The following is a 12,998-nucleotide window of genomic DNA, read 5'->3' as shown; positions in this document are numbered from 1 at the left end:
TAACTGTTTTTCCTTCAGTACTTACTAAATCTGTTTACAAAAGTCAGAGTTGAATCTACTTTCTCCAGCAAGAATTCCAGATCATTAGTGCAATTAGGATGAAGCATGGGAAGAGGAGAAGAGATGACGTAAGAAGCTCCCTTCTGGTCAGTCAGAGAACAATTGCTCAGACTGCTCTTTCAATGACTATGACCCTATTTCCCTTTCCCACAGCAGTTTTTTCCGTACCCTCTTTCCATTACTAAACAACACAATAACTTCATGACCTCAATGTAACAATAAGAGCCCAATAAATCACCATTCCAAATAATGGTTTTGTAACCATGACCATAGCAAGGCAGGCATCAATTAGTCATCTTTCTCCACTCTCTTAGTATGTTTCGAATATCCTAGTATCTAGGCTGGACGGCTACTGACTTTCAGCTGAGGAGGTTGTCAATGGCCTGGCTCAGACAGTTTTGACCTCTAAGCTTTGAAGTGCCTGCATTGAATGGAATTCCTTCTTTTTGATCATTTACAGCCTGGTCTGAGCACTAGTGGTGCTGGTAATTAGATCATGTAATTTTAAGTGAGCACAGTGGATTTGTGTTCTATAGAGTCACAGCCACCACCATTGTGTGGCACATCAGAAATCTTCATAACGTGTTGGGAGGACAGGTGGTAGAAGAGTAGTGATGTCCTCAATTCCTCCCTTGAATTCAGGGATCCAGTGCTATTATGGCATTGTGTGAGCATCCATAGTCAGGCACTGAGGGTTTGTGTGGCTCTGCATTGAGGCACCACAGTCAGATCGCACTCCGGCACTAAATCCACAGGTACCGAAATGCAGCTGGCTACCACATCTATGCTGGAATAATAAGTTACAGGCTCCTTCTGCTAGTTTGTAGTTAGATTTTTCCATATACTTGACATTGCACCAAGCTTTTTGATAGACTTAGCAATGCAGCAAGCATTCTGGTGCGTATACCCATTTGCTTTCTCTTGTACACTGTCCCATTGAAATCCTCATTTGAGTTCAAACTGTAGGGCAATCCTTCTCCCTTCCCCTGTCTGAAGGCCACGTGTCTGTTGACATACCACATACCTATCACATTTTTAACAGGCACAGTATGTGGAATGCAGTACGCGAGCTTGTATCTGTGAATTTTGGACAGAGTGACAGTTTTTTTTCATCTTTTGTTGCTCCTCTAGCTGGGTTGAATTTCTTGGCAATGGGTATTGTTACTGAATAAGGCATTAGGAATATGGGTTAATGAGAACTCTGCTTGAAAATTCTGCAGGCGATTCAAACAAGCTTGTGAAGTGATGAGCATTTGGACTGTGATGAAGATTAGTTGAAGCATACTTTCATCATAAGTTGTCTCAGTAGCCACGGACTCTGTCATGGTCCCTTCGTTGGTGGCCAGCACTCTCCACTGCACGAGGAAGTCAGGCTTTAGGTTTTGCAGTAAGGATTACATTCTCAGAATGTAGGATATATCATTTAGGAGTGAGATTGGGTGAACTTTCTTCACGCATATGCTGGTAAGCATGCTGAATACTAGGAGCTCAAGTTGCTAACTGTGGATAGATTTCTAGACAGATTGAGCCATGATTGTATTGCATAGTGGAGACGGCTTGTAGACTGAGTGGTCTATGCCTCTTATTTTCCCATGTGTCTTTGTACAATTAATGATTTGTTGCTCCTGACACCGGTCCCGTGTTTCCTTAACCTTCAGAGTATATGTCAGTTATCACACAGAGCGTGGAGGATATCTGAAACTCAAATTCGGAGAATTTATTGAGAGAAAAAGAAGTTCGAATTCTGGTTAACTGTTAGTCACAAAGATATTACACGCAGACATGACTATCTTCAGATGAGGAAGTGTTAAATCACAATCACAGCGTTTAAGAGATGTAGATAGGTGCTTATATAGATAAGGCATTGAAAGATCTAATGTGGGCAAATGAGATCAGTGTAAACGGGTAAAATGGTCAGTGTGGACAAAGGGCCATTTTTATGCTGTACAATTATGTCCATGACATTATGATGTTAATTCATAAATAAAGAACCCAGTGTTATTAACAGAATTTTGGAATAGCTATCAACAACCAGTTTAATCAGAGATTTGTGTACACCCACCCATATTTTCCATTGTGGCATCTTGTATTCACTCAGTTTATGGTTATGGCTCCTCGGAACAGCTCCAAAAGATTTTTGGGAACCACAAAGATTACTCTTGCAATATTATTATAGGGTTTACAGTCTGAAGAATGTTGCAGCATTTTGAGGAAGGGGTAATTTGAAGATCTATAAATATATGTATTACAACATGATATAATTTTATACTACATTATTTTACTTTGATTAGGGATTTTTAACTGGGATTATCCATTTGGTCAAACTGAGCAAAGTTAAATATTAAGTTGTACATATTTCTACTGTATGTCATTCATTAATATTGGTCCACTTGTTTTGATATTTGTAATTGTCAGTCTCTGCCTTTCAAGCCACATATTTTTATTGAAATGTAGATTTATGCACATAATTTACTGCCCAATTAATGGAAAAGAAGAAAATAATTGCAGTTGATTGATTTCAGAAGTAGAAAATGACTCTTTATGGAGTTTGTGCGTTCTCCCAGTGACTGTGTGGGTTTCCTCCAGGTGCTCTGTTTCCTTTCACAGTCCAAAGGTGTATTGGTTGGTAGGTTAATTGGTCATTGTAAATTGTACCATAATTAGGCTACGGTTAAATCGGGTTGCTGGGTGGTGCTGTTTGAAGGGCCAAAAGGCCTGTTCCCAGCATTGTATCTCAATAAATTAAAAGAAAAATAACTTTTAGAACTTTGATCGTGGTAAGGAGAAGGAAATAGCTTCATTGATGATCAGAGTCAGGGTTGTCCGCACCCTACTTTCACCAGCAGCTCGTGCAAAAGCCTAGGCGATCGCCCGTGACTGAGGTGACAGTGGGTTTAGGGGAGCTGGACAAGCACATTAATTGCAGCCAAGCAAAGCAGCACGTGTAACCTGGTATGGTTAGAGAGCTCCTTTGCTTCATCTGAATCCTTTGGTTTCTTGAAACCTGAAATCTGAGTCCTTGTTTATATTTCAGGAGTGGCTCCGAAGCTGTCTTATCATAATCTCTCATCCTCCCTTGTTCCTTAAAGGAACTTATCAGGCATGAATAATATTGTAATCATTTCTTGTAGTTGAGTTTGTTTGAAAAATTGTTGAGTTTGGTGTTTAAAGATAGTCATTTCTGAGCATAATGTCCTTGTGACTTACTTTTAACCAGAATTCATTTTTTCTTTCGAATAAAATCTCTGATTACTAACAGAGGCTTAATGGATTCAGAATGTTTTCACTCATAGCTCATCAGATCCTGATTAAATGGTGTATTTTTCCTGAACACATTGTGGCTGCTTAATAATGCAGTAGTAAGCTGTGACCTTTATCCTCATGTCTATATCTGTTACACGACATAGCATTGTTCTGTTGGAGCTGGGGTTGTAAAGGCTGACTCACACATTTCTACCACCCAGATATTGGAAGGAAGCCCCATTACTCATAACTGTACGTAATGAGCTTTTGCCTTTCATTTTAAAGACACTACTGTAATAGAATAGAAAATAGCAAATTAAGTTTTGGTCTGAAATTATTGTACATGCATTTTCTGTATGTAGGACAAATTGCTTGTTTAAAAAGGTTTGCAGCTGTACTGGAAGGGGACAAATACCCTAGCGGGAAGGTTTGCTAGTACTGCACTGTATGGGAAGGGGGTTAAACTAGAGTTGAAGGGGGTTGGGAACCAGAGAGCCAGAACAGATAGTGGAGTGGTTGTGGGGAAAGATGTTGTTAAGCCTACATGCAAAGTCAGGAATCAAAAGGTTGAGTGTGGTGGGACTAATCTTCTGAGCTGCGTATATTTCAATACAAGGAGTATTGAACAAAAGACGAATAGCTTGGGGCATAGATCAGCCTGTGGAATTATGACATTGTGACCATTAGTGCAACTTGGTTGCAGGAGAGGCAGGACTGGCAGCTCAGTATTCCAGGGTTCCATTGTTTTAGATGTGATAGAGTGGGAGGCATTAAGTGGGGAAGGATGCCGTTACTCATCAGGGAAAATGTCAGGGCAGTGTTCAGTCAGGACAGACTGGAGAGCTTGTCTAGTGATGCTTTATGGGCAGTACTGAGGAATAACAAAGGTATAACCGTGTTAATGGGATTATATTATAGACTACCTAACAGTCCATGGGATTTAGAGGAATAAATTTATAGAGAGATTGCAGAGTGTCGCAAGAAACATAAGGTTGTGATAATAAGTGATTTTAACTTCCCACATATTATACGGGAGTCCCAGTCTGTAAAAGGGCTGGATGGGAAAGAGCTTGTCAAATGTGTTCAGGGAAGTTTACTTGATCAGTACATAGATGCCTCAACGAGAGAGAGTGTGATACTAGTTCTCCTGTTAGGGAATGAGACAGAGCAGCTGACAGAAGTTTGTGCAGGGATACACCTTGCATCTCGTGATCATAATGTTTTTGGTAAAAGTGTACTTAGTATGTGGGAAGCCTTCACAAGTGAAATTTTGAGAGTACAGAATTTGTATATTCCTCTCAGAATAAAGGGCAATGATAACAGGTTTAGGGAACCTTGGTTTTCGAGAGTAATTGAGGCCTTGGTTAAGAATAAGAAGGAGATGCATAATGAGTGTAGGCAGGTAGGAACAAATGAGGTACTTGAGGAGTATAAGAAATGCAAGAGAACACTTTTAAGAAGGAAATCAGGAGGGCTAAAAGAAGGTATGAGGTTGTTCTAGTAGACAAAGTGAAGGAGAATCCTGAGGGCTTAGCGTCATAGAGAAATACAGTGCAGATACATACCCTTCGGCCCACCTAGTTCATGCCAAAAACCATTTAAACTGCCTATTCCCATTGACCTGCATTGGGACCATAGCCCTCCATACCCCTACCATCCCTGTACCCATCCAAGCTTCACTTAAAATGTTGAAATTGAGCTCACATGCACCATTGTGCAGGCAGCTCATTCCATACTCTCACAATCCTCTGAGTGAAGAATGGGTGAGAGGCTTCTACAGATATATTAAAAGCAAGATGATAGCAAGGGCCAAAAATTGGTCCTCTGGAAGATCAGAGTGGTAATCTATGTGGAGAGCCAAAAGAGTTGGGGGATTTTTAAATGTATTTTTTGCACCTTGGGAGGCAATGCAGCAGCGAGGTCGTGGATCCTATACGGATTACAGAAGCGGAGGTGTTTGCTGTCTTTTGGCAAATTAGAGTGAATAAATCCCCAGGGTCTGACAAGGTATTCCCTTGGATATTGTGGGAGGCAAGGGCAGAAATTGCAGGAGCCCTAGCAGAGATATTTAAAACATTCTCAGCCATGGGTGAGGTTTCAGAGGACTGGAGGATTGCTAAATTTGTTCCGTTGTTTAAGAAAGACTGTAAGAATAAGCCAGGAAATGATAGGCTGGTGGGTCTGATATGAGTAGTGAGAGAGACATTGGAAGGTGTTCTAAGGGACCAGATATTTAAGTTGTTGGATAGACAGGTACTGATTAGGTTTAGTCAACATGGGAGTACAGATCCTTAATTCCTTGAAAGTGGCATCACAGGTAGATAATGTTGTTAAAGAAAGCTTTTGGCAAATTAACTTTATTAGTCAATGCATTGAGTACAGGAGTTGGGATGTTTTATTGGAATTTTATAAGGGGCCTAATTTGGAGTATTATGTGCAGTTTTGGTCACCTAGCTACAGGAAAGATGTAAATAAGATTTAAAGAATGCAGAGAAAACTTACAAGGGTGTGCCAGGACTTGTGGACCTGAGTTATAAGGAAAGGTGGAATAGGTTAGGAATTTATTCCCGAGAATTTAGAAGATTGAGGGGAGATTTGGTACAGGTATACAAAATTGAGGGTATAGATATGGTAAATGTAAGCAGGCTTTTTCAACTGAGGTTGGGTGAGACTAGAACTAGAGGTCACGGATTAGGGATGAGAGGTGGGAAACTTAAGGAGAACACGAAGGGGATCTTCACTCGGGTGGTGAGAGTGTGGAATGAGCTGACAGTACAAATGGTGGATGCGGGTTCGATTTTAACAGGTAAGAGAAATTTGGATAGGTACATGGATGGGAGGGGTATGGAGGGCTATGATCTAGTTGCAGGTCGATGGGACTAGGCAGATTAATGGGTCAACATGGACTAGATGGGGCAAAGGGCCTGTTTCTGTGCTGTAGTGTTCTATTGCTTTAAGAGTTTGTTTCATGCTTTTCTATTGAATTGCACAACTAGACCGATTCTTCAATAGTCCAGTCTACTGAACAGAGCTCTGATTTCATTGGAGCTCTACATTTGTAAAATGTAAAAACAAATTGAATTTGTAAGTGCACATTATGTTTCTGAGGTATTGAATATACAAGGCATTCAATATGTATTTGTGAATGCAAGTATTATGCTTGCTTTTAACAAATGATGTAATGACCTTGATGCCACTGGCAAAGCCAAGACTGAACCAAGTCTTTGTGGATTGTATGGTAGATTGTCCTCACTTTGACACAGTATCCTGTTTATTAACAGCTGGTCCATGATTTTCCAATCCATGTCACTTGTACTAAGTCCCTTGTTAGAGGGAAGACATGGATTCATGACACTTCTGTGTGAACATTATAAGGTGAAACTTTAAGGGCATGATAATTTGCATCTGATTTGTGGTGTGTGTCATGTAGAAGGTGACTACTGACTGACCCCCTGTCCTTTCTACGTCATGTTTCATTTCACTATTTCTTTCTGCATGGTAGAGCGCAGACTAAGGGTTAACAGTATACTGCACATAAGCAAGCACAGCTGACTACTATACATGGTGCTTGAAAAGCCAAATGCAGCCTCGTTCATTCATCATCACTGCTGATATTCAGCTCTTTTTATGTTTGCGGCAAGGCCATGATGGAGGGGTAAACAGCGACTGCGGCTTTACTGATGGGGGAGTTCAGGGTTAGTTACCTTCTTATGCAAAATCCATTTGATAGATTACAATGGGATTCATTTTGAATGCCTAGTGCTTTTCTGTTTGACACTTTTTTGTATAAAAGAGTTCCATAACTATTAGTTAAATACCACTTTTTTAATATTACGAGTATACACTCATGCACGGACACATGTACATACTCATACAATCTCCTCGTCCTTGTATAGTATGTGGGATTTTTTTTTCCCCAGAAATGTTGTGGGAAGTGTAAGAAACCTATATCCTAGAGTTCTGTTGAGTGCCAATAAACCTGATGACAGTTATAAAATACATGCTCCTCTGAAATTGTGAATCCATTTCATGATAACAGATTCAGAACATATTCATACAGGCTAAAAGACAAAGGATGACTTTGGACAATTCATTGCAATTGAATTGTGTAGTCTGAGAAACTTCATTTTCCTCCATATCCCCTTGAGTTTATATTTTAGTACAGATTGTTTTGTAAAGGAAGTTGAATGTGCTTAAAATAGTCTAAGTTCGTTTAAAGGCACGGCATTGTAATAGAAAGAACAGAGATGTGCTTTCAACAGGATATTGTATGAATGCATGGTAATAATAACATCAGAAAGCAGATTTTGGTGCTGGACAACAGAATTGACTTGTTAGTCACAAGCTGTTGTTTCTTTGCATATTCCATAATGCATTGGTGGTACAGGGTTGTTCATTCATTAAACGTGGTAGTTATTTTGACCAGCAAGAAAGAACGTGCATTGTTGTACTTCATATCATAAAATCTCATGAAGCACGTGACAGCTAATCAATTGCTTTGCAATCTGTTTTACTGGGGTTATATGGACAAATGCTGAGGCCCAGAAAACGGAAAGAGATAAATGAGTATTTAACTAGTTTTGTTAACACATGTTGAGGGTCATTATCGTATACTGATAACGCCAGAGATCTTTTATTGAAGAGTGAAGTCAGGATGTAAGATCTCATCTGAAACAGCACATATTGACAACATATCACTCCTTTAATTCAGCACTCAGCACCATGCCTCATTGTGCATTCTCCTGTCAGCAGTGATGGCCTTAACAGCAAGGTCACATTTGAGAGAGTCTTCCATCAAAGTCCTGCCAAAACTTGTCAATGGGAAACTCGTTCTCCGAGTAGAGTTATGCTTCACATACAAAAAGGCGATATAGTTGTTACAGGCCTGGTTCTGGTCCCAGAACTTTACGGAGGTTTCTTAGGACAACATTCTAATCATCTGCAGTTGTTTTGTTAAATCAATAGGTCTGAAATGGGGATGCTTATTGGACATTGCACAGTATTATTTGAAAGTTAACTGGATCCAGCACATAAAGTCTTCTGCTAAAGGAGCAAATCAAAGGCAGTGTATCTTTGGGTGAATAATTAATATCAAGATTCCTCAGTTTTCACAGCTTCTGTGAAGCCCAGATCAAGTGTGTGATGGACTTCTCTCCACTTGTTTGGCAAAATACATCAAGAACATTTATGTATGTTAACATGATTCAGTACAAAGCAGCTGAATTGAATGGCAGTCTAACCGCCACCCTGAACATTCATTCCCTTCTGTGCAGATGCAACATGACCGCAGTGTGTTGCATCTTTAAAATGCTCAGGAATTACATGCTAGCTTCACTAATACCTCCCAAACTTGCATCCTCCACTGCAACAAAGCATACAGACAGCAGGAGCATGGAAGCACCATTATCTGACAGCTCCACTCCATGTTCTGACTTAGGAGTATATTGCCATACCTTTGTTTTCAAGGAGTCAATACCATGAACTTTGTCACTCAACCACACTGTGGGACTGCCATCACAGGAAGGATTGTTACAGTTCGAGGAGTGGCTGAACATCTCATCTTTTCAAGGGTGGGTAGAGGTAGTCACTAAATACTGTTTTATTTTCCAGCCATGTCCACCTCTTGAAAAATGAATAGGTTAGAGCACTGGATAGATCCTGAAGCCACAAACTTCTCAGTTAGAAAAGAACAGATCAGGCTGAAGCATACGGGCTTTGTGATAGTGAGTGTGTGGGCATCATTTCGTAACTGATTTTCATTCTCTTCCTTGGGCCAAGATCTCAGTGTAATCTACATTGTTTATAACAGGCAGAATCAGAATCAGGTTTAATATCACCGGCTTATGCTGTTAAATCTGTTAAATTTAAGGCAGCAGTACAATGAAATACTGAATAAATAAATATAGTGGAAAAAACTGAATGACATTAAGTGTATATATATGTCTGTTAAATAGTTGTTAAAATAAGTAATGCAAAAAAAACAAATGAAAAAGTAGTGAGGTAGTGTTCATGGGTTCAATGTCCATTTAGAAATCAGATGGCAGAGGGGAAGAAGCTGTTCCTGAATCACTGAATGTGTGCTTTTAGGCTTCTGTACGTCCTTCCTGATGGTAACAATGAGAGAAGAGCATGGCCTGGGTGATGGTTATCCTTAATGATGAACACTGTCTTCCTTAAGGCACCGCTCCTTGAAGATGTCTTGGATACTATGGGAGCTAGTATCCATGATGGAGCTGACTCATTTTACAAGTTTCTGCAACTTACTTCAATCTTGTGCAGTAGCCTCTTCCCCCACCCCCATAAGACGGTGATGCAGCCAGTTAGAATGCTGTCCCTGGTACATTTGTAGAAGTTTTCTAGTGCATCCAATCAAATACAAAATGGATATATAACCTCCTCATTTACAAATTTTGCAAATTTGTTTCTATCTGTCTTAATGCCAAGAAGTGGGTTCACCCACGATGCAGACTTCAAAATTTTTGGAGCTTTTGTTAAGGAATGAGAAATTTAATATTCCCAACACTTTACTGGTGGAAAAGGTCATTAACTACAACACCTATAATATACAGTAAATGCATAACAATTACAGCCTTCTTGGAAAATAATTTTGCTTTGTATGTAAAGTTTTGCTTTGAAGCCATTAGAATTTCCTGTCAGACCAATGCCCTTCAAAATTTCCTGTTCTCTAGTTGCCTCCAGAGATTAAAGGGTGCTGTAGTACCCTGATGATGTAATTGGGCAGCCAGGAAGCGAGTTTAATATTGCATCCGCTCATTGACTGTCTTTGGCAGCTGTGCCTTCATGGCTCAAACTGCTTTTGGTGTGGTGGGAAATGGGAAAATAGAATCAATCTGGACCTCCAGCTAATGGTCTCTGAAGGATTCCTTTTGTGTATGTGTGTGTGTGTGTGTGTATCTGCAATGAAACAAATGTGTAGACATTTTACCATATACCTTTCTCCCTTAAATTGCTTTCCACCAGTGCTGTATGTGGAGTGGAAAAAGATGTAGAAAGGTGTAGCACCATTTGTGATCTTGTGATAGCTAGTGTTTTTTTACAATCTCTTATGTATATTTGAAATGCATCATCAGTAGTAAAGTGGGAACTGTAGTGGTCGATTTGTGCAAAGCTCAATCCTACAACCACACTGCAATAACTAAGGAAATTGCATAGTGATATCCAAAAAAAAAGAAAATTACTTTTTGCTGAAATATTGAGGTTAACTACAGTATATTATATCTAACTTACACCAAGGTATGTGGATGTCTAGTTCCCAGACATAGGTGAGATTTTATACTTCCAATGCTATATGTGGAATGGAATTGCATCTTAAAGATGAGCTTCATTTGTTTCATGTATACAGTGAAATATGTCATTGGCATTAACACGGTCTGAGGATGCGCTGGGTACAGCGTGCATGTGTCGCCATGTTTCCAGTGCCAATATAGCATGCCCACAACTCATTAACCAACTCATTAACTCACGGTCATAGACAGACAGACAGACATACTTTATTGATCCCGAGGGAAATTGGGTTTCATTACAGTCGCAGGTTTCTCCCTGTAACCTCTGTTACGGGGAGAAAGTACAAACTCTTTACAGACAGCAACGGGAATTGAAACCCAAACTTCTGATCACTGGCACCGTAAAGCATCATGCTAACACAACGCAACCATGTCACCCATAGTTCTTGTATGGGGAAACACATGTATGGGGAAATTACTATCCAGAAGGCATCATATATTTACTGTGAAAGACAGTGACTATATGTAGAACTTTTAGTCTGTTGAGTACAGTGTTTGCCAGTTGACAATAGGGGGATGAGGTATTTAATTTCATGTGTAGCTATGGGAATGGAGCTCTTGGTAGCATCATTGGTCCACTATGCTTTTATAATATTATGTACACTCAACAGAAATTGCTCTTATAGAGTGTGCCTTTAAGGAAATACAGAGCAGAAAATAGTCACCAAGTAATGCAATCTCAGAATAGAATTAACTTCATTCATAAATTAAATCATTGTGATGCAAAATTTTACTTTTTTTCTTTGTAACAGCAAAATTTCAAATAAATACTTTGTTTGGGGTATGACGAAGATAGAAATTCTTTGTTGATGAGTTAACTGAGATACCCAACAGGAAGGAGTCTGATGAACCAGAGATGACACATTCACTTAATTGTCAATGCAACTAACCCTCTGTTCCTCATATTTCAATCTATTCATGACAACTCCCCTATCAGCTTGTCATTTTCATACAGAAAAAAATCATATACACTGAATGCAAAGAAAAAAAATGTTGTTTATGTATAATGCTGTTTAAACTCTTTAGGTTTGAATTGTGATAGAACCTCTTATGATTGACACAGAATAATGTTTTTACACACCATCTCTAATCTATAACATACTTTACTCGTAGGCCTTCTACGTGTCCAATCTTTTTAAACCCAAGATGAAAGTACCCCCTCCACCTGTGCGAAGAGAGATAATTACTCCTGTGGACATCATTGACAGGAACAACCATCATGGGATGTGCTAATCACCTTTGCAATATGGGAAATGTGTTCTAACAGCAACAAATCAAAATGGACTGAAGCTGGTGCTGGTGAGAAAATAGTGACTGCTGAACAGCATGTATGCTGCTCTCTAATCTCATCTGACAGTAGAATGTAGGGGGAAAGACATTCTATCCACAATCTTGTGGGAACGTGTACCATAGCAGCATTTTAATCAAACCACAAAAACCACAGAGAAGGCATGAAAACTTAAAGCTTGTGAATTTGTTTGAACTGGTCAAAGTTGGCCATGAATGAATGAATGAATGAATGCATTTGTTCAACAAAAGGAAAAGAAACTTTATAATAAACATCATATGCAAAAACATAACAGTGGCCATCTCATTTTATGTGACAAGGACCACTGCAGCAAACTTACATATTTTATATATAAATATATAAAAAACTAAAACAAGATAACTATGTAAAATATTATTTCTGAATCAATCTTTTTTAGATATTTTATCCACTGCAATTAAAACTGTTTATGTGTCTTGACCTGTGTTATTTACAAAGTGCTGCTTAAAAAATAGCATTGATTTAAAAAAAAAACATATTTTGTATGTAGTCAACTAAAGTATTATAAGCTTTTTTGAGGTGGGGATAATGTTTGATAAAACTACAGCTAGAGCCACTTGCATCGATAATAAACATCACAATAAGTCATTTGTTAGTACTCTATATTTTTATGTTTTGTAAAAAAAATGTTTAGCTTCAACTTATTTCTTGTAGAATTTGAATGTTAACATTTGACTATTTTTCTGATGTAATTAGCTGTATGTTTTGGTTATGTGCTTTTGAAATAAAAGCTTCTAATGGACAGCGTGCTATTGTTTAGTTTTCAGATTTCCATTTTTCTCTCAGCTGCACACATTACATTCAAATATAATTAAGATGTAATTATTCACCCTTTTCTTAAAGCAAATACGTGGGACAATAATTTAACAAACTCTATTTAAGTCAGACTTCCCTTTGGAAAAACAGTGAAGAGTATTGGCAGTGGGATCCAATGGGATCCCACTTCCAAGCACATCTTTCCCTCCCCCCTTTTCTGCTTTCTGCAAGGATCGCTCCCTATGCGACTCCCTTGTCCACTCGTCCCCCCCATCCCTTCCCACCGATCTCCCTCCCTGCACTTATCC

The 12,998-nt window shown here is 39.1% G+C and overlaps 1 protein-coding gene across 1 annotated transcript in view; it reads left to right on the top strand.

Annotated features, from left to right (window-relative positions):
- The window catches only part of plpp3 (phospholipid phosphatase 3), a 133,367-nt gene extending 120,691 nt beyond the window's left edge, over positions 1-12,676 (top strand). The window contains exon 6 of the mRNA XM_073062951.1: positions 11,721-12,676. Coding sequence (XP_072919052.1) covers positions 11,721-11,840 — 120 coding nt within the window. The 3' untranslated portion in view covers positions 11,841-12,676. The remainder of the gene's footprint in view (positions 1-11,720) is intronic.
- The last annotated feature ends 322 nt before the right edge of the window (positions 12,677-12,998 follow it).

This window comes from Hemitrygon akajei, chromosome 12 (assembly GCF_048418815.1).
Source record: "Hemitrygon akajei chromosome 12, sHemAka1.3, whole genome shotgun sequence".
In the NCBI taxonomy this organism is placed as follows: domain Eukaryota; kingdom Metazoa; phylum Chordata; class Chondrichthyes; order Myliobatiformes; family Dasyatidae; genus Hemitrygon; species Hemitrygon akajei.
Note: the sequence above shows the minus strand (reverse complement) of the source record. Positions and strands in the feature narration are given on the sequence as shown.